General features: G+C 41.4%; 1 protein-coding gene across 3 annotated transcripts in view; it reads right to left on the bottom strand.

Annotated features, from left to right (window-relative positions):
- oca2 (oculocutaneous albinism II) overlaps nt 1-24491 on the bottom strand; it is a 369117-nt gene that overhangs the window by 174500 nt on the left and 170126 nt on the right. For all 3 annotated transcript variants that reach the window (XM_052467917.1, XM_052467907.1, XM_052467911.1), the window contains exons 10-13: nt 20651-20722; nt 18795-18860; nt 9882-9938; nt 7185-7309 (exon numbers count right to left, since the gene is read on the bottom strand). In XM_052467917.1, coding sequence (XP_052323877.1) covers nt 7185-7309; nt 9882-9938; nt 18795-18860; nt 20651-20722 — 320 coding nt within the window. The remainder of the gene's footprint in view (nt 1-7184; nt 7310-9881; nt 9939-18794; nt 18861-20650; nt 20723-24491) is intronic.

Here is a 24491-nt window from a genome sequence, read left to right as displayed (position 1 = left end):
GAGTTTAGTAAAGAGTTAGAGAGAGACAGAGAGAGAGAGAGATGCTTCAGAGGAGCAGAGAGGTCTAAAGATAGGGAAAGGAGAGGGGAAAGATGATGGGGAGATAGTGACAGAGAGTAGAGGGGGGTAGAGTGTTGTAAACAGTAGAAACCACAGAAAGCTTGAGATGCTTCATCCAGTTTGATGGGTTTTGAGAAGGAGGCGATGGGTATGCAGATTCTCCCTATGTTTACAGTGTGCATCAGGCCTGGGATTATCATGCAATGGTGACAGCTATGGGTTTACACTGTACCTAATGGTAACAGCTGTACCTGATGGTTATTATACTGTACCTGGTGGTTATTACACTGTACCTGATGGTTATTACACTGTACCTGATGGTTATTATACTGTATCTGGTGGTTATTACACTGTACCTGATGGTAACAGCTGTACCTGATGGTTATTATACTGTACCTGATGGTTATTACACTGTACCTGATGGTTATTATACTGTACCTGATGGTTATTATACTGTACCTGATGGTTATTACACTGTACCTGATGGTTATTACACTGTACCTGATGGTTATTACACTGTACCTGATGGTTATTACACTGTATCTGATGGTTATTACACTGTACCTGATGGTAACAGCTGTACCTGATGGTTATTACACTGTACCTGATGGTTATTACACTGTACCTGATGGTTATTACACTGTACCTGATGGTTATTATACTGTATCTGATGGTAACAGCTGTACCTGATGGTTATTATACTGTACCTGATGGTTATTATACTGTACCTGATGGTTATTACACTGTACCTGATGGTTATTACAGCTGATGGTTATACCTGATGGTTATTATACTGTATCTGATGGTTATTATACTGTACCTGATGGTTATTATACTGTATCTGATGGTTATTATACTGTACCTGATGGTTATTACACTGTACCTGATGGTTATTATACTGTACCTGATGGTTATTATACTGTACCTGATGGTTATTACACTGTACCTGATGGTTATTACACTGTACCTGATGGTTATTACACTGTACCTGATGGTTATTATACTGTACCTGATGGTTTTACACTGTACCTGATGGTTATTACACTGTACCTGATGGTTATTATACTGTATCTGATGGTTATTACACTGTACCTGATGGTTATTATACTGTACCTGATGGTTATTATACTGTACCTGATGGTTATTATACTGTATCTGATGGTTATTATACTGTACCTGATGGTAACAGCTGTACCTGATGGTTATTACACTGTACCTGATGGTTATTATACTGTACCTGATGGTTATTATACTGTATCTGATGGTTATTACACTGTACCTGATGGTTATTATACTGTACCTGATGGTTATTATACTGTACCTGATGGTTATTATACTGTACCTGATGGTTATTACACTGTACCTGATGGTTATTATACTGTACCTGATGGTTATTACACTGTACCTGATGGTTATTACACTGTACCTGATGGTTATTATACTGTACCTGATGGTTATTACACTGTACCTGATGGTTATTACACTGTACCTGATGGTTATTACACTGTACCTGATGGTTATTACACTGTACCTGATGGTTATTATACTGTACCTGATGGTTATTACACTGTACCTGATGGTTATTACACTGTATCTGATGGTTATTACACTGTACCTGATGGTTATTATACTGTACCTGATGGTTATTATACTGTACCTGATGGTTATTATACTGTACCTGATGGTTATTATACTGTACCTGATGGTTATTACACTGTACCTGATGGTTATTATACTGTACCTGATGGTAACAGCTGTACCTGATGGTTATTACACTGTACCTGATGGTTATTACACTGTACCTGATGGTTATTATACTGTACCTGATGGTTATTACACTGTACCTGATGGTTATTATACTGTACCTGATGGTTATTATACTGTACCTGATGGTTATTATACTGTACCTGATGGTTATTACACTGTATCTGATGGTTATTATACTGTACCTGATGGTTATTACACTGTACCTGATGGTTATTACACTGTACCTGATGGTTATTATACTGTACCTGATGGTTATTACACTGTACCTGATGGTTATTACACTGTACCTGATGGTTATTACACTGTACCTGATGGTTATTACACTGTACCTGATGGTTATTATACTGTACCTGATGGTTATTATACTGTACCTGATGGTTATTATACTGTACCTGATGGTGACAGCTGTACCTGATGGTTATTATACTGTACCTGATGGTTATTACACTGTACCTGATGGTTATTACACTGTATCTGATGGTTATTATACTGTACCTGATGGTTATTATACTGTACCTGATGGTTATTATACTGTACCTGATGGTTATTATACTGTACCTGATGGTTATTATACTGTACCTGATGGTTATTATACTGTACCTGATGGTAACAGCTGTACCTGATGGTTATTATACTGTATCTGATGGTTATTACACTGTACCTGATGGTTATTATACTGTACCTGATGGTTATTACACTGTACCTGATGGTTATTATACTGTACCTGATGGTTATTACACTGTACCTGATGGTTATTACACTGTACCTGATGGTTACAGCTGTACCTGATGGTTATTATACTGTACCTGATGGTTATTACACTGTACCTGATGGTTATTACACTGTACCTGATGGTTATTATACTGTACCTGATGGTTATTATACTGTACCTGATGGTTATTATACTGTACCTGATGGTTATTATACTGTACCTGATGGTTATTATACTGTACCTGATGGTTATTATACTGTACCTGATGGTAACAGCTGTACCTGATGGTTATTATACTGTACTGATGGTTATTACACTGTATCTGATGGTTATTATACTGTACCTGATGGTTATTACACTGTACCTGATGGTTATTATACTGTACCTGATGGTAACAGCTGTACCTGATGGTTATTATACTGTACCTGATGGTTATTACACTGTACTGATGGTTATTACACTGTATCTGATGGTTATTATACTGTACCTGATGGTTATTACACTGTACCTGATGGTTATTACACTGTACCTGATGGTTATTATACTGTACCTGATGGTTATTACACTGTACCTGATGGTTATTATACTGTACCTGGTGGTTATTACACTGTACCTGATGGTTATTACACTGTACCTGATGGTTATTATACTGTATCTGGTGGTTATTACACTGTACCTGATGGTAACAGCTGTACCTGATGGTTATTATACTGTACCTGATGGTTATTACACTGTACCTGATGGTTATTACACTGTACCTGATGGTTATTACACTGTACCTGATGGTTATTATACTGTACCTGATGGTTATTATACTGTACCTGATGGTTATTACACTGTACCTGATGGTTATTATACTGTACCTGATGGTTATTATACTGTACCTGATGGTTATTATACTGTACCTGATGGTTATTATACTGTACCTGATGGTTATTACACTGTACCTGATGGTTATTACACTGTACCTGATGGTTATTATACTGTACCTGATGGTTACCTGATGGTTATTATACTGTACCTGATGGTTATTATACTGTACCTGATGGTTATTATACTGTACCTGATGGTTATTACACTGTACCTGATGGTTATTATACTGTACCTGATGGTTATTATACTGTACCTGATGGTTATTATACTGTACCTGATGGTTATTATACTGTACCTGATGGTTAATATACTGTACCTGATGGTTATTATACTGTACCTGATGGTTATTACACTGTACCTGATGGTTATTATACTGATGGTACCTGATGGTAACAGCTGTACCTGATGGTTATTACACTGTACCTGATGGTTATTACACTGTACCTGATGGTTATTATACTGTATCTGATGGTTATTACACTGTACCTGATGGTTATTATACTGTACCTGATGGTTATTATACTGTACCTGATGGTTATTATACTGTACCTGATGGTTATTACCTCTGATGGTTATTATACTGTACCTGATGGTTATTACACTGTACCTGATGGTTATTACCCTGTACCTGATGGTTATTATACTGTACCTGATGGTTATTACACTGTACCTGATGGTTATTACACTGTACCTGATGGTTATTACACTGTACCTGATGGTTATTACACTGTACCTGATGGTTATTACACTGTACCTGATGGTTATTATACTGTACCTGATGGTTATTACACTGTACCTGATGGTTATTACACTGTACCTGATGGTTATTACAGCTGTACCTGATGGTTATTATACTGTACCTGATGGTTATTACACTGTACCTGATGGTTATTATACTGTACCTGATGGTTATTATACTGTACCTGATGGTTATTATACTGTACCTGATGGTTATTATACTGTACCTGATGGTTATTATACTGTACCTGATGGTTATTACACTGTACCTGATGGTTATTATACTGTACCTGATGGTAACAGCTGTACCTGATGGTTATTATACTGTACCTGATGGTTATTACACTGTACCTGATGGTTATTACACTGTACCTGATGGTTATTACACTGTACCTGATGGTTATTATACTGTACCTGATGGTTATTATACTGTACCTGATGGTTATTACACTGTACCTGATGGTGACAGGTTATTATACTGTACCTGATGGTTATTATACTGTACCTGATGGTTATTACACTGTACCTGATGGTTATTACACTGTACCTGATGGTTATTATACTGTACCTGATGGTTATTATACTGTACCTGATGGTTATTATATGGTTATTATACTGTACCTGATGGTTATTATACTGTACCTGATGGTTATTACACTGTACCTGATGGTTATTATACTGTACCTGATGGTAACACTGTACCTGATGGTTATTATACTGTACCTGATGGTTATTACACTGTACCTGATGGTTATTATACTGTACCTGATGGTTATTACACTGTACCTGATGGTTATTATACTGTACCTGATGGTAACAGCTGTACCTGATGGTTATTATACTGTACCTGATGGTTATTACACTGTACCTGATGGTTATTACACTGTACCTGATGGTTATTATACTGTACCTGATGGTTATTACACTGTACCTGATGGTTATTACACTGTACCTGATGGTTATTATACTGTACCTGATGGTTATTACACTGTACCTGATGGTTATTACACTGTATCTGATGGTTATTACACTGTACCTGATGGTTATTATACTGTACCTGATGGTTATTATACTGTACTGATGGTTATTATACTGTACCTGATGGTAACAGCTGTACCTGATGGTTATTACACTGTACCTGATGGTTATTATACTGTACCTGATGGTTATTACACTGTACCTGATGGTTATTACACTGTACCTGATGGTTATTATACTGTACCTGATGGTTATTATACTGTACCTGATGGTTATAACAGCTGTACCTGATGGTTATTATACTGTACCTGATGGTTATTATACTGTACCTGATGGTTATTATACTGTACCTGATGGTTATTACACTGTACCTGATGGTTATTACACTGTACCTGATGGTTATTACACTGTACCTGATGGTTATTATACTGTACCTGATGGTTATTATACTGTACCTGATGGTTATTATACTGTACCTGATGGTTATTATACTGTACCTGATGGTTATTATACTGTACCTGATGGTTATTATACTGTACCTGATGGTTATTATACTGTACCTGATGGTTATTATACTGTACCTGATGGTTATTATACTGTACCTGATGGTTATTATACTGTACCTGATGGTTATTACACTGTACCTGATGGTTATTATACTGTACCTGATGGTTATTACACTGTACCTGATGGTTATTACACTGTACCTGATGGTTATTACACTGTACCTGATGGTTATTACACTGTACCTGATGGTTATTATACTGTACCTGATGGTTATTATACTGTACCTGATGGTTATTACACTGTATCTGATGGTTATTACACTGTACCTGATGGTTATTACACTGTACCTGATGGTTATTACACTGTACCTGATGGTAACAGCTGTACCTGATGGTTATTACACTGTACCTGATGGTTATTACACTGTACCTGATGGTTATTACACTGTACCTGATGGTAACAGCTGTACCTGATGGTTATTACACTGTACCTGATGGTTATTACACTGTACCTGATGGTTATTACACTGTACCTGATGGTAACAGCTGTACCTGATGGTTATTATACTGTACCTGATGGTTATTATACTGTACCTGATGGTAACAGCTGTACCTGATGGTTATTACACTGTATCTGATGGTTATTACACTGTACCTGATGGTTATTACACTGTACCTGATGGTTATTATACTGTACCTGATGGTAACAGCTGTACCTGATGGTTATTACACTGTATCTGATGGTTATTATACTGTACCTGATGGTTATTATACTGTACCTGATGGTTATTACACTGTACCTGATGGTTATTACACTGTACCTGATGGTTATTACACTGTACCTGATGGTTATTATACTGTATCTGATGGTAACAGCTGTACCTGATGGTTATTATACTGTACCTGATGGTTATTATACTGTACCTGATGGTTATTATACTGTACCTGATGGTTATTATACTGTACCTGATGGTTATTATACTGTACCTGATGGTTATTACACTGTACCTGATGGTTATTACACTGTATCTGATGGTTATTACACTGTACCTGATGGTTATTATACTGTACCTGATGGTTATTATACTGTACCTGATGGTTATTACACTGTACCTGATGGTTATTACACTGTACCTGATGGTTATTACACTGTATCTGATGGTTATTACACTGTACCTGATGGTTATTATACTGTACCTGATGGTTATTATACTGTACCTGATGGTTATTATACTGTACCTGATGGTTATTACACTGTACCTGATGGTTATTATACTGTACCTGATCTTTATTATACTGTACCTGATGGTTATTACACTGTACCTGATGGTTATTATACTGTACCTGATGGTTATTATACTGTACCTGATGGTTATTATACTGTATCTGATGGTTATTATACTGTACCTGATGGTAACAGCTGTACCTGATGGTTATTACACTGTACCTGATGGTTATTATACTGTACCTGATGGTTATTACACTGTACCTGATGGTTATTACACTGTACCTGATGGTAACAGCTGTACCTGATGGTTATTACACTGTACCTGATGGTGACAGGAGTAAAGAGCATCATAGTCGTCACGTTGTCCAGGAAGGCAGACAGGATGGCTGCTATGAGACACAGGATGATGATCATAGGCCAGACCTTGCCTCTGGACAGCTGGTAGGCCTGGAGGTGGGAGAGGAGATATGTTAAACATTCACTAAATATTATTACACCCAAAATATTCATTATATTTGATTACACCTAAAATACTCACTAAATATGATTTAATCTAAAATATTAACTCCATGAGGGTGGAGAGAGGATGAGGGTGGAGAGAGGATGGGAGGATGAGGGTGGAGAGAGGATGGGAGGATGAGGGTGGTGAGAGGATGAGAGGATGAGGGTGGAGAGAGGATGAGGGTGGAGAGAGGATGAGCATGGAGAGAAGATGAGAGGATGAGCGTGGAGAGAGGATGAGAGTGAAGAGAGGATGAGGGTGGAGGAAGGATGAGGGTGGAGAGGGGATGAGAGGATGAGCGTGGAGAGAGGATGAGAGTGAAGAGAGGATGAGGGTGGAGTGAAGATGAGAGGATGAGCGTGGAGAGAGGATGAGAGGATGAGAGTGAAGAGAGGATGAGGGTGGAGAGAGGATAAGGGTGGAGAGGGGATGAGAGGATGAGTGTGGAGAGAGGATGAGAGGATGAGAGTGAAGAGAGGATGAGGGTGGAGAGAGGATGAGGGTGGAGAGAGGATGAGCGTGGAGAGAGGATGAGAGGATGAGCGTGGAGAGAGGATGAGAGTGAAGAGAGGATGAGGGTGGAGGAAGGATGAGGGTGGAGAGGGGATGAGAGGATGAGCGTGGGGAGAGGATGAGAGTGAAGAGAGGATGAGGGTGGAGAGAAGATGAGAGGATGAGCGTGGAGAGAGGATGAGAGGATGAGGGTGGAGAGAGGATAAGGGTGGAGAGGGGATGAGAGGATGAGTGTGGAGAGAGGATGAGAGGATGAGGATGGAGAGAGGATGAGGATGGGATAATAGCACAAAGCCTGCATCCCAAATGGCACCTCGTTCCCTATATGGGGCATTGCGTTTGACCCACAGGGTTCTGGTCAAATGAAATGCAATATATAGGAAATACATTTAGAGTCACTCAGGACAGTGGTTAGACCTACTGGAAAGCCACATTTAGAGTCACTCAGGACAGTAGTTAGACCTACTGGCAAGCCACATTTAGAGCCACTCAGGACAGTGGTTAGACCTACTGGAAAGCCACATTTAGAGTCACTCAGGACAGTGGTTAGACCTACTGGAAAGCCACATTTAGAGTCACTCAGGACAGTAGTTAGACCTACTGGCAAGCCACATTTAGAGCCACTCAGGACAGTGGTTAGACCTACTGGAAAGCCACATTTAGAGTCACTCAGGACAGTGGTTAGACCTACTGGAAAGCCACATTTAGAGTCACTCAGGACAGTAGTTAGACCTACTGGAAAGCCACATTTAGAGTCACTCAGGACAGTGGTTAGACCTACTGGAAAGCCACATTTAGAGTCACTCAGGACAGTGGTTAGACCTACTGGAAAGCCACATTTAGAGTCACTCAGGACAGTAGTTAGACCTACTGGAAAGCCACATTTAGAGTCACTCAGGACAGTGGTTAGACCTACTGGAAAGCCACATTTAGAGTCACTCAGGACAGTGGTTAGACCTACTGGAAAGCCACATTTAGAGTCACTCAGGACAGTGGTTAGACCTACTGGAAAGCCACATTTAGAGTCACTCAGGACAGTGGTTAGACCTACTGGAAAGCCACATTTAGAGTCACTCAGGACAGTGGTTAGACCTACTGGAAAGCCACATTTAGAGTCACTCAGGACAGTGGTTAGACCTACTGGAAAGCCACATTTAGAGTCACTCAGGACAATGGTTAGACCTACTGGAAAGCCACATTTAGAGTCACTCAGGACAGTGGTTAGACCTACTGGAAAGCCACATTTAGAGTCACTCAGGACAGTGGTTAGACCTACTGGAAAGCCACATTTAGAGTCACTCAGGACAGTGGTTAGACCTACTGGAAAGCCACATTTAGAGTCACTAGGGACAGTGGTTAGACCTACTGGAAAGCCACATTTAGAGTCACTCAGGACAGTGGTTAGACCTACTGGAAAGCCACATTTAGAGTCACTCAGGACAGTGGTTAGACCTACTGGAAAGCCACATTTAGAGTCACTCAGGACAGTGGTTAGACCTACTGGAAAGCCACATTTAGAGTCACTCAGGACAGTGGTTAGACCTACTGGAAAGCCACATTTAGAGTCACTCAGGACAGTAGTTAGACCTACTGGAAAGCCACATTTAGAGTCACTCAGGACAGTGGTTAGACCTACTGGAAAGCCACATTTAGAGTCACTCAGGACAGTGGTTAGACCTACTGGAAAGCCACATTTAGAGTCACTCAGGACAGTGGTTAGACCTACTGGAAAGCCACATTTAGAGTCACTCAGGACAGTGGTTAGACCTACTGGAAAGCCACATTTAGAGTCACTCAGGACAGTGGTTAGACCTACTGGAAAGCCACATTTAGAGTCACTCAGGACAGTGGTTAGACCTACTGGAAAGCCACATTTAGAGTCACTCAGGACAGTGGTTAGACCTACTGGAAAGCCACATTTAGAGTCACTAGGGACAGTGGTTAGACCTACTGGAAAGCCACATTTAGAGTCACTCAGGACAGTGCCACTGTTGACCAACTCACCTTCACAGCACAGTAGTCAAAGAAACCAGTCTCTGAGAAGATGGCAACTAGAATCATCTGTAAGGGAAAGAGGAAACCTGTTGTAATGCAGAGAACTAGAACCATCTGTAGTCACAATGCAGAGAACTAGAACCATCTGTAATCACAATGCAGAGAACTAGAACCATATGGAATCACAATGCAGAGAACTAGAACCATATGGAATCACAATGCAGAGAACTAGAACCATATGGAATCACAATGCAGAGAACTAGAACCATCTGTAATCACAATGCAGAGAACTAGAACCATATGTAATCACAATGCAGAGAACTAGAACCATCTGTAATCACAATGCAGAGAACCAGTCATTTGATATAACGTTATGAGAACGGTGAACGGTGAATGGTGAACAGTGAACCAGTCATTTGATATAACGGTTATGAGACTGGTATAGACAGTTATACAAACAACAACGGTTATGAGACTGGTATAGACAGTTATATAAACAATAACGGTTATGAGACTGGTATAGACAGTTATATAAACAACAACGGTTATGAGACTCTGGTATAGACAGTTATACAAACAACAACGGTTATGAGACTCTGGTATAGACAGTTATATAAACAACAACGGTTATGAGACTCTGGTATAAGACAGTTATATAAACAACAACGGTTATGAGACTGGTATAGACAGTTATACAAACAACAACGGTTATGAGACTGGTATAGACAGTTATATAAACAACAACGGTTATGAGACTGGTATAGACAGTTATACAAACAACAACGGTTATGAGACTGGTATAGACAGTTATATAAACAACAACGGTTATGAGACTGGTATAGACAGTTATATAAACAATAACGGTTATGAGACTGGTATAGACAGTTATATAAACAACAACGGTTATGAGACTCTGGTATAGACAGTTATACAAACAACAACGGTTATGAGACTCTGGTATAAGACAGTTATATAAACAACAACGGTTATGAGACTGGTATAAGACAGTTATACAAACAACAACGGTTATGAGACTGGTATAGACAGTTATATAAACAACAACGGTTATGAGACTGGTATAGACAGTTATACAAACAACAACGGTTATGAGACTGGTATAGACAGTTATACAAACAATAACGGTTATGAGACTGGTATAGACAGTTATACAAACAACAACGGTTATGAGACTGGTATAGACAGTTATACAAACAACAACGGTTATGAGACTGGTATAGACAGTTATACAAACAACAACGGTTATGAGACTGGTATAGACAGTTATATAAACAACAAGACTGGTTATGAGACTGGTATAAGACAGTTATACAAACAACAACGGTTATGAGACTCTGGTATAGACAGTTATACAAACAACAACGGTTATGAGACTGGTATAGACAGTTATACAAACAACAACGGTTATGAGACTGGTATAGACAGTTATACAAACAACAACGGTTATGAGACTGGTATAGACAGTTATACAAACAACAACGGTTATGAGACTGGTATAGACAGTTATACAAACAACAACGGTTATGAGACTGGTATAGACAGTTATACAAACAACAACGGTTATGAGACTCTGGTATAGACAGTTATACAAACAACAACGGTTATGAGACTCTGGTATAGACAGTTATACAAACAACAACGGTTATGAGACTGGTATAGACAGTTATACAAACAACAACGGTTATGAGACTGGTATAAGACAGTTATAGAAACAACAACGGTTATGAGACTGGTATAAGACAGTTATACAAACAACAACGGTTATGAGACTGGTATAAGACAGTTATACAAACAACAACGGTTATGAGACTCTGGTATAGACAGTTATACAAACAACAACGGTTATGAGACTCTGGTATAGACAGTTATACAAACAACAACGGTTATGAGACTGGTATAGACAGTTATACAAACAACAACGGTTATGAGACTGGTATAGACAGTTATACAAACAACAACGGTTATGAGACTGGTATAGACAGTTATACAAACAACAACGGTTATGAGACTGGTATAAGACAGTTATATAAACAACAACGGTTATGAGACTGTTATAGACAGTTATACAAACAACAACGGTTATGAGACTGGTATAGACAGTTATACAAACAACAACGGTTATGAGACTGGTATAGACAGTTATACAAACAACAACGGTTATGAGACTGGTATAGACAGTTATACAAACAACAACGGTTATGAGACTGGTATAGACAGTTATACAAACAACAACGGTTATGAGACTGGTATAGACAGTTATACAAACAACAACGGTTATGAGACTGGTATAGACAGTTATACAAACAACAACGGTTATGAGACTGGTATAAGACAGTTATACAAACAACAACGGTTATGAGACTCTGGTATAGACAGTTATATAAACAACAACGGTTATGAGACTGGTATAAGACAGTTATACAAACAACAACGGTTATGAGACTGGTATAAGACAGTTATACAAACAACAACGGTTATGAGACTCTGGTATAGACAGTTATACAAACAACAACGGTTATGAGACTCTGGTATAGACAGTTATACAAACAACAACGGTTATGAGACTCTGGTATAGACAGTTATATAAACAACAACGGTTATGAGACTGGTATAGACAGTTATACAAACAACAACGGTTATGAGACTGGTATAGACAGTTATATAAACAACAACGGTTATGAGACTCTGGTATAGACAGTTATACAAACAACAACGGTTATGAGACTCTGGTATAAGACAGTTATATAAACAACAACGGTTATGAGACTGGTATAAGACAGTTATACAAACAACAACGGTTATGAGACTGGTATAGACAGTTATATAAACAACAACGGTTATGAGACTCTGGTATAAGACAGTTATACAAACAACAACGGTTATGAGACTGGTATAGACAGTTATACAAACAACAACGGTTATGAGACTGGTATAAGACAGTTATACAAACAACAACGGTTATGAGACTGGTATAGACAGTTATACAAACAACAACGGTTATGAGACTGGTATAGACAGTTATACAAACAATAACGGTTATGAGACTCTGGTATAGACAGTTATACAAACAACAACGGTTATGAGACTGGTATAGACAGTTATACAAACAATAACGGTTATGAGACTCTGGTATAGACAGTTATACAAACAACAACGGTTATGAGACTGGTATAAGACAGTTATACAAACAACAACGGTTATGAGACTGGTATAGACAGTTATACAAACAACAACGGTTATGAGACTGGTATAGACAGTTATACAAACAACAACGGTTATGAGACTGGTATAGACAGTTATACAAACAACAACGGTTATGAGACTGGTATAGACAGTTATACAAACAACAACGGTTATGAGACTCTGGTATAAGACAGTTATACAAACAACAACGGTTATGAGACTGGTATAAGACAGTTATACAAACAACAACGGTTATGAGACTCTGGTATAGACAGTTATACAAACAACAACGGTTATGAGACTGGTATAGACAGTTATATAAACAACAACGGTTATGAGACTGGTATAGACAGTTATACAAACAACAACGGTTATGAGACTGGTATAGACAGTTATATAAACAACAACGGTTATGAGACTGGTATAAGACAGTTATACAAACAACAACGGTTATGAGACTGGTATAGACAGTTATATAAACAACAACGGTTATGAGACTCTGGTATAGACAGTTATACAAACAACAACGGTTATGAGACTGGTATAGACAGTTATACAAACAACAACGGTTATGAGACTCTGGTATAGACAGTTATACAAACAACAACGGTTATGAGACTGGTATAGACAGTTATACAAACAACAACGGTTATGAGACTGGTATAAGACAGTTATACAAACAATAACGGTTATGAGACTCTGGTATAGACAGTTATACAAACAACAACGGTTATGAGACTGGTATAGACAGTTATACAAACAACAACGGTTATGAGACTGGTATAAGACAGTTATACAAACAACAACGGTTATGAGACTGGTATAGACAGTTATACAAACAACAACGGTTATGAGACTCTGGTATAGACAGTTATATAAACAACAACGGTTATGAGACTGGTATAAGACAGTTATACAAACAACAACGGTTATGAGACTGGTATAGACAGTTATATAAACAACAACGGTTATGAGACTCTGGTATAAGACAGTTATACAAACAACAACGGTTATGAGACTGGTATAGACAGTTATACAAACAACAACGGTTATGAGACTGGTATAAGACAGTTATACAAACAACAACGGTTATGAGACTGGTATAGACAGTTATACAAACAACAACGGTTATGAGACTGGTATAGACAGTTATATAAACAACAACGGTTATGAGACTGGTATAGACAGTTATACAAACAACAATTAGGAAACTTTAATAGGACCAACTAAATACTGCATTTCACCGTTCCCCATTCACCGTTCACCGTTCCCCATTCACCGTTCCCCATTCACCGTTCACCGTTCACCATTCACCGTTCACCGTTCACCGTTCACCGTTCACCGTTCACCGTTCACCGTTCACCGTTCACCGTTCACCGTTCACCGTTCACCGTTCACCGTTCACCGTTCACCGTTCACCGTTCACCGTTCACCGTTCACCGTTCACCGTTCACCATTCACCATTCACCATTCACTATTCACTATTCACCATTCACCATTCACCATTCACCGTTCACCGTTCACTGTTCACTGTTCACTGTTCACTGTTCACCGTTCACCATTCACCATTCACCATTCACCATTCATATCCAAAGATCTGGGTTTTCAAAGGATAATATTTAATGCCTCCCTAATGGCATCCTAATCCTTATAGATAGTGCAGTAATTTTGACCAGGGTCCATAGGCTACCATTTGACCAGGGACTATGGGGTGTAGGGTGACCAGGGCCCATAGGGTGTAGGGTGACCAGGGCCCATAGGGTGTAGGGTGACCAGGGCCCATGGGGTGTAGGGTGACCAGGGCCCATAGGGTGTAGGGTGACCAGGGCCCATAGGGTGTAGGGTGACCAGGGCCCATAGGGTGTCACCATTCACCACCAGGGCCCATAGGGTGTAGGGTGACCAGGGCCCATAGGGTGTAGGGTGACCAGGGCCCATAGGGTGTAGGGTGACCAGGGCCCATAGGGTGTAGGGTGACCATTCAGGGCCCATAGGGTGTAGGGTGACCAGGGCCCATAGGGTGTAGGGTGACCAGGGCCCATAGGGTGTAGGGTGACCAGGGCCCATAGGGTGTAGGGTGACCAGGGCCCATAGGGTGTAGGGTGACCAGGGCCCATAGGGTGTAGGGTGACCAGGGCCCATAGGGTGTAGGGTGACCAGGGCCCATAGGGTGTAGGGTGCTATTTGACCAGGGCCCATAGGGTGTAGGGTGCTATTTGACCAGGGCCCATAGGGTGTAGGGTGTCGGTTGACCAGGGCCCATAGGGTGTAGGGTGCTATTTGACCAGGGCCCATAGGGTGTAGGGTGACCAGGGCCCATAGGGTGTAGGGTGCTATTTGACCAGGGCCCATAGGGTGTAGGGTGCTATTTGACCAGGGCCCATAGGGTGTAGGGTGCCATTTGACCAGGGCCCATAGGGTGTAGGGTGCTATTTGACCAGGGCCCATAGGGTGTAGGGTGCTATTTGACCAGGGCCCATAGGGTGTAGGGTGACCAGGGCCCATAGGGTGCCATTTGACCAGGGCCCATAGGGTGTAGGGTGACCAGGGCCCATAGGGTGTAGGGTGACCAGGGCCCATGGGGTGTAGGGTGACCAGGGACTATGGGGTGTAGGGTGCCATTTGACCAGGGCCCATAGGGTGTAGGGTGACCAGGGCCCATGGGGTGTAGGGTGACCAGGGCCCATAGGGTGTAAGGTGACCAGGGCTCATAGGGTGTAGGGTGACCAGGGCCCATAGGGTGTAGGGTGACCAGGGCCTATAGGGTGTAGGGTGACCAGGGCCCATAGGGTGTAGGGTGACCAGGGCCCATAGGGTGTAGGGTGACCAGGGCCCATAGGGTGTAGGGTGACCAGGGCCCATAGGGTGTAGGGTGACCAGGGCCCATAGGGTGTAGGGTGACCAGGGCCCATAGGGTGTAGGGTGACCAGGGCCCATGGGGTGTAGGGTGACCAGGGCCCATAGGGTGTAGGGTGACCAGGGCCCATGGGGTGTAGGGTGACCAGGGCCCATAGGGTGTAGGGTGACCAGGGCCCATAGGGTGTAGGGTGACCAGGGCCCATAGGGTGTAGGGTGACCAGGGCCCATGGGGTGTAGGGTGACCAGGGCCCATAGGGTGTAGGGTGACCAGGGCCCATAGGGTGTAGGGTGACCAGGGCCCATAGGGTGTAGGGTGACCAGGGCCCATAGGGTGTAGGGTGACCAGGGCCCATAGGGTGTAGGGTGACCAGGGCCCATAGGGTGTAGGGTGACCAGGGCCCATAGGGTGTAGGGTGACCAGGGCCCATAGGGTGTAGGGTGACCAGGGCCCATAGGGTGTAGGGTGCCATTTGACCAGGGCCCATAGGGTGTAGGGTGACCAGGGCCATAGGGTGTAGGGTGACCAGGGCCATAGGGTGTAGGGTGACCAGGGCCCATAGGGTGTAGGGTGACCAGGGCCCATAGGGTGTAGGGTGACCAGGGCCCATAGGGTGTAGGGTGACCAGGGCCCATGGGGTGTAGGGTGACCAGGGCCCCTAGGGTCACCCTACACCCCATGGTGTAGGGTGTAGGGTGCCATTTGACCGCTAACTGTTTCAGTATCGCTAACTGTTTCAGCATCGCTAACTGTCTCGACATCGCTAACTGTTTCAGCATCGCTAACTGTCTCGACATCGCTAACTGTCTCGACATCGCTAACTGTTTCAGCATCGCTAAGAAGCCCAACCTTACAACAATTATCTGGGGGATTTGTTTCCTGGTTGAACCGGTGCTCAGGTCGCACAGAAAATGGGACCCTCTTCCAAATATAGTTTATTACAAAAGTAGTGCACTACAATACATAGGGAATAGGACTGTAGTATAAAGTAGTGCACTACAGTAAATAGGGAATAGGGCAGTAGTATAAAGTAGTGCACTATATAGGGAATAGGGCAGTAGTATAAAGTATTGCACTATATAGGGAATAGGGCAGTAGTATAAAGTAGTGCACTATACCGTGGCGGAGATCTTTGTGGGCTATACTCGGCCTTGTCTCAGGATGGTAAGTTGGTGGTTGAAGATATCCCTCTAGTGGTGTGGGGGATGTGCTTTGGCAAAGTGGGTGGGGTTATATCCTTCCTGTTTGGCCCTGTCCGGGGTGTCCTCGGATGGGGCCACAGTGTCTCCTGACCCCTCCTGTCTCAGCCTCCAGTATTTATGCTGCAGTAGTTTATGTGTCGGGGGCTAGGGTCAGTTTGTTATATCTGGAGTACTTCTCCTGTCCTATTCGGTGTCCTGTGTGAATCTAAGTGTGCGTTCTCTAATTCTCTCCTTCTCTCTTTCTTTCTCTCTCTCGGAGGACCTGAGCCCTAGGACCATGTCCCAGGACTACCTGACATGAGGACTCCTTGCTGTCCCCAGTCCACCTGGCCATGCTCCTGCTCCAGTTTCAACTGACCTGAGCCCTAGGACCGTGCCCCAGGACTACCTGACATGAAGGCTCCTTGCTGTCCCCAGTCCACCTGACTGTGCTGCTGCTCCAGTTTCAACTGTTCTGCCTTATTATTATTCGACCATGCTGGTCATTTATGAACATTTGAACATCTTGGTCATGTTCTGTTATAATCTCTACCCGGCACAGCCAGAAGAGGACTGGCCACCCCACATAGCCCGGTTCCTCTCTAGGTTTCTTCCTAGGTTTTGGCCTTTCTAGGGAGTTTTTCCTAGCCACCGTGCTTTTACACCTGCATTGTTTGCTGTTTGGGGTTTTAGGCTGGGTTTCTGTACAGCACTTTGAGATATCAGCTGATGTACGAAGGGCTATATAAATAAATTTGATTTGATTTGATTTGATATAGGGAATAGGGCAGTAGTATAAAGTAGTGCACTATATAGGGAATAGGGGACTAGTATAAAGTAGTGCACTATATAGGAAATAGGGCAGTAGTATAAAGTAGTGCACTATATAGGGAATAGGGCAGTAGTATAAAGTAGTGCACTATATAGGAATAGGGCTCTGGTCTAAAGTAGTGCACTATATAGGGAATAGGGCAGTAGTATAAAGTAGTGCACTATATAGGAATAGGGCTCTGGTCTAAAGTAGTGCACTATATAGGAAATAGGGCAGTAGTATAAAGTAGTGCACTATATAGGGAATAGGGCAGTAGTATAAAGTAGTGCACTATATAGGGAATAGGGCAGTAGTATAAAGTAGTGCACTATATAGGGAATAGGGCAGTAGTATAAAGTAGTGCACTATATAGGGAATAGGGCAGTAGTATAAAGTAGTGCACTATATAGGGAATAGGGCAGTAGTATAAAGTAGTGCACTATATAGGGAATAGGGCAGTAGTATAAAGTAGTGCACTATATAGGGAATAGGGCTCTGGTCTAAAGTAGTGCACTATATAGGGAATAGGGAGTAGTATAAAGTAGTGCACTATATAGGAATAGGGCAGTAGTATAAAGTAGTGCACTATATAGGAATAGGGCAGTAGTATAAAGAAGTGCACTATATAGGGAATAGGGATCTGGTCTATAGTAGTACACTATATAGGGAATAGGGCTCTGACCTAAAGTAGTGCACTATATAGGGAATAGGGCTCTGGTCTAAAGTAGTGCACTATATAGGGAATAGGGCTGTAGTATAAAGTAGTGCACTATATAGGGAATAGGGCAGTAGTATAAAGTAGTGCACTATATAGGGAATAGGGTGCCATTTGAGACGCAACAGGGCCCATAGGGTGTAGGGTACTTACTTACCATGCCAAACAGAAGAGCCAGAGTTTCATAGTCGATCCACTCCACCACAGTGCTCAGACTGGGACGCTGGAAGACAGACAGAGAGACACAGAGAGAAAGAGGAACTAAATGATAGCTAGCTAATAGACAGAGGAACTAACTGATACCTAACCAATAGTCAGAGGAACTAAATGATACCTAACCAATAGACAGAGGAACTAAATGATACTACTAGCCAATAGACAGAGGAACTAAATGATAGCTAGCCAATATACCGAGGAACTAAATGATAGCTAGCCAATATACCGAGGAACTAAATGATAGCTAGCCAATAGACAGAGGAACTAAATGATAGCTAGCCAATATACCGAGGAACTAAAAGATAGCTAGCCAATATACAGAGGAACTAAATGATACTACTAGCCAATAGACAGAGGAACTAATTGATAGCTAACCAATAGACACAGGAACTAAATGATAGCTACCCAATATACAGAGGAACTAAATGATACTCCTAGCCAATATACAGAGGAACTAAATGATACTGCTAGCCAATATACAGAGGAACTAAATGATACTGCTAGCCAATAGACAGAGGAACTAATTGATAGCTAACCAATAGACAGAGGAACTAAATGATAGCTAGCCAATAGACAGAGGAACTAAATGATAGCTAGCCAATAGACACTAGATGATACTAAATGATACTACTAAATGATACTACTAGCCAATAGACAGAGGAACTAAATGATACTACTAGCCAATATACGGAGGAACTAAATGATACTACTAGCCAATATACAGAGGAACTAAATGACACTACTAGCCAATATACAGAGGAACTAAATGATACTACTAGCCAATAGACAGAGGAACTAAATGATAGCTAGCCAATAGACAGAGGAACTAAATGATACTACTAGCCAATATACAGAGGAACTAAATGATACTACTAGCCAATATACAGAGGAACTAAATGATACTACTAGCCAATAGACAGAGGAACTAATTGATAGCTAACCAATAGACAGAGGAACTAAATGATAGCTAGCCAATAGACAGAGGAACTAAATGATACTACTAGCCAATATACAGAGGAACTAAATGATACTACTAGCCAATAGACAGAGGAACTAAATGATACTACTAGCCAATATACAGAGGAACTAATTGATACTGCTAGCCAATAGACAGAGGAACTAAATGATACTACTAGCCAATATACAGAGGAACTAAATGATACTGCTAGCCAATATACAGAGGAACTAAATGATACTACTAGCCAATATACAGAGGAACTAAATGATACTGCTAGCCAATATACAGAGGAACTAAATGATACTACTAGCCAATATACAGAGGAACAAAATGATACTACTAGCCAATATAGAGAGGAACTAAATGATACTACTAGCCAATATAGAGAGGAACTAAATGATACTACTAGCAAATAGACAGAGGAACTAAATGATAATACTAGCCAATAGACAGAGGAACTAAATGATACTACTAGCCAATATACAGAGGAACTAAATGATACTACTAGCCAATAGACAGAGGAACTAAATGATACTACTAGCCAATATACAGAGGAACTAAATGATACTGCTAGCCAATATACAGAGGAACTAAATGATACTGCTAGCCAATAGACAGAGGAACTAAATGATACTACTAGCCAATATACAGAGGAACTAAATGATACTACTTGCCAATAGACAGAGGAACTAAATGATAGCTAGCCAATAGAGAGAGGAAGTAAATGCTTGCTCTGTTGATATACGGTATGTATCAGTAGAACCTCTGTTGACAGTCTGTCACTAACTAGAATACAACATTGATTGTGATGTTAACACAGTAAAAAAGGGAAGTCTTACATCTCCGATCATGGCCAGAGCAGCCAGGGCAGCCAGAGATCCCAACATGGCCGCCAGAGTACGGTGGACAATCTGACAACACAAACAAAACAGTCCATTTGTTAGTTCCCAGATAACACAAAACAGTCCATTTGTTAGTTCCCAGATAACACAAAACAGTCCATTTGTTAGTTCCCAGATAACACAAAACAGTCCATTTGTTAGTTCCCAGATAACACAAAACAGTCCCCTGTGATTTAATTTCAGATAAAGTTTCAGAGAGAGTGTAATGTTAATTTCTGATTGTACTTTTCCCTTTTCGAAAGAGAGAGAGAATTGAATTGAATTGAATTGAGAGAGAGAGAGAGAGAGAGAGAGACAGAGACAGAGAGAAAGACAGAGAGCGAGAGAGAGACAAAGAAAGATAGACAGAGATGTGCAAAACTGATAGAGACATACCCCAAGCGACTTACAGCTGTAATCGCAGCAAAAGGTGGCGCTACAAAGTATTAACTTAAGGGGGCTGAATAATTTTGCACGCCCAATTTTTCAGTTTTTGATTTGTTAAAAAAGTTTGAAATATCCAAGAAATGTCGTTCCACTTCATGATTGTGTCCCACTTGTTGTTGATTCTTCACAAAAAAATACAGTTTTATATCTTTATGTTTGAAGCCTGAAATGTGGGCAAAAGGTCGCAAAGTTCAAGGGGGCCGAATACTTTCGCAAGGCACTGTAGCTCTGTTACATCCTGGGTCTGTACATAGTCAATGGTAGGCTTCGAGGGGACTCCTATGGTAGGTACACATATAGCTCCTATGGTATAGCTCATCTCTTGGCAGTAGTACTGTAGACTACTTTATCACCGACCTCAACCCAGAGTCTCTCAGAGTGTTCACAGTCAGCCCACTGAAACCTCTATCAGACCACAGCAAAATCACAGTCTACTTGAAAAGAGCAATACTCAATCATGAAGCAGAGCAATGCTCAATCAAAGCCAAAGGAGCTGAATAATATTAAGAAATGCTATAGATGGAAGGAAAGCAGTGTGGAAACCAATTAGGCAAAAACAAATTCAATCCCTTCTAGACAATTTCCTGGACAAACTGTTTCACTATAATAGTGAAGGTGTAAACTTGCCAGTTGAAAACCTAAACAGTATATTTTATTTTCAAATATAAAAATGTCAAAGACAAATGGTTTGATGAAGAATGCAAAACCTAAGAAAGAAATTGAGAGACCCAATCAAAAACATAGAGACCCAGAAAACCCAAGTCCAAGCTTTCACTATGGTGAATCACTAAAACAATACAGAAATACTCTACACAATCAGCTCAATGTAATTGAAGAATCCATATAATGTAATATTTACGATAGCAAATTTCAATTTACAAAAAAAAAATTACGTTTTCTTCTTTTGAGCTTCTAGTCATGAAATCTATGCAGCCTACTCAATCAATTTTTATAGCTACTGTGGATCTTAATGTTTTTCCGCATAATCCTGGACTATCGGACCACCATTTTATTACGTTTGCAATTGCAACAAATAAACTGCTCAGACCCCAACCAAGGAACATCAAAAGTCATGCTATAAATTCACAGACAACACAAATATTCATTGATGACCTTCCAGACTCCCTCTGCCTACCCAAGAACGCCAGAGGACAAAAATCAGTTAACCACCTAACTGAGGAACTCAATTTAACCTTGCGCAATACCCTAGATGAAGTTGCACCCCTAAAAACTAAAAACATTTCTCATAAGAAACTAGCTCCCTGGTACACAGAAAATACCTGTGCTCTGAAACAAGCTTCCAGAAAATTGGAACGGAAATGGCGCCACACCAAACTGGAAGTCTTCCGACTAGCTTGGAAAGACAGTACCGTGCAGTACCGAAGAGCCCTTACTGCTGCTCGATCATCCTATTTTTCTAACTTAAAAATAAGAACAATCCGAAATTCCTTTTTGATCGCAAAACTACTGAAAGAGCTGCTTCCTGTGCTTGGCCCTCCTATGTTGAACATAATAAACGGCTCTCTATCCACCGGATGTGTACCAAACTCACTAAAAGTGGCAGTAATAAAGCCTCTCTTGAAAAAGCCAAACCTTGACCCAGAAAACATTAAAAACTATCGGCCTATATCGAATCTTCCATTCCTCTCAAAAATTTTAGAGAAGGCTGTTGCGCAGCAACTCACTGCCTTCCTGAAGACTTACAATGTATACAAAATGCTTCAGTCTGGTTTTAGACCCCATCATAGCACTGAGACGGCACTTGTGATGGTGGTAAATTACCTTTTAATGGTATTAAACCGAGGCTCTGCATCTGTCCTCGTGCTCCGAGACCTTAGTGCTGCTTTTGATATCATCGATCACCACATTCTTTTGGAGAGATTGGAAACCCAAATTGGTCTACACGGACAAGTTCTGGCCTGGTTTTAGATGTTATCTGTCAGAAAGATATCAGTTTGTCTCTGTGAATGGTTTGTCCTCTGACAAATCAACTATACATTTCAGTGTTCCGCAAGGTTCCATTTTAGGACCACTATTGTTTTCACTATATATTTTACCTCTTGGGGATGTCATTCGAAAACATAATGTTAACTTTCACTGCTATGCGGATGACACACAGCTGTACATTTCAATAAAACATGGTGAAGCCCCAAAATTGCCCTCGCTAGAAGCATGTGTTTCAGACATAAGGAAGTGGATGGTTGCACACGTTCTACTTTTAAACTCGGACAAAACAGAGATGCTTGTTCTGGGTCCCAAGAAACAAAGAGATCTTCTGTTGAATCTGACAATTAATCTTAATGGTTGTACAGTCGTCTCAAATAAAACTGTGAAGGACCTCGGCATTACTCTGGACCCTGATCTCTCTTTTGAAGAACATATCAAGACCATTTCAAGGACCGCTTTTTTCCATCTACGTAACATTGCAAAAATCTGAAACTTTCTGTCCAAAAATGATGCAGAAAAATTAATCCATGCTTTTGTCACTTCTAGGTTAGACTACTGCAATGCTCTACTTTCCGGCTACCCGGATAAAGCACTAAATACACTTCAATTAGTGCTAAATACGGCTGCTAGAATCCTGACAAGAACCAAAAAATTTGATCATATTACTCCAGTGCTAGCCTCCCTACACTGGCTTCCTGTCAAAGCAAGGGCTGATTTCAAGGTTTTACTGCATTACATGGGCTTGCTCCTACCTATCTCTCTGATTTGGTCCTGCCGTACATACCTACACGTATGCTACGGTCACAAGATGCTTTCCACTGGGATTCTCTGCCTCTAACCCTATTACAGGGGCTGAGTCACTGGCTTACTGGGGCTCTCTCATACCGTCCCTGGAGGGGGTGCGTCACCTGAGTGGGTTGATTCACTGATGTGGTCATCCTGTCTGGGTTGGCGCCCCCCTCCCCCGCCCTTGGGTTGTGCCGTGGCGGAGATCTTTGTGGGCTATACTCAGCCTTGTCTCAGGATGGTAAGTTGGTGGTTGAAGATATCCCTCTAGTGGTGTGGGGGCTGTGCTTTGGCAAAGTGGGTGGGGTTATATCCTTCCTGTTTGGCCCTGTCCGGGGGTGTCCTCGGATGGGGCCACAGTGTCTCCTGACCCCTCCTGTCTCAGCCTCCAGTATTTATGCTGCAGTAGTTTATGTGTCGGGGGGCTAGGGTCAGTTTGTTATATCTGGAGTACTTCTCCTGTCCTATTCCGTGTCCTGTGTGAATCTAAGTGTGCGTTCTCTAATTCTCTCCTTCTCTCTTTCTTTCTTTCTCTCTCTCGGAGGACCTGAGCCCTAGGACCATGCCTCAGGACTACCTGACATGATGACTCCTTGCTGTCCTCAGTCCACCTGACCGT

This window comes from Oncorhynchus keta, chromosome 1 (genome assembly GCF_023373465.1).
Source record: "Oncorhynchus keta strain PuntledgeMale-10-30-2019 chromosome 1, Oket_V2, whole genome shotgun sequence".
Taxonomy (NCBI): Eukaryota; Metazoa; Chordata; class Actinopteri; order Salmoniformes; family Salmonidae; genus Oncorhynchus; species Oncorhynchus keta.
Note: the sequence above shows the minus strand (reverse complement) of the source record. Positions and strands in the feature narration are given on the sequence as shown.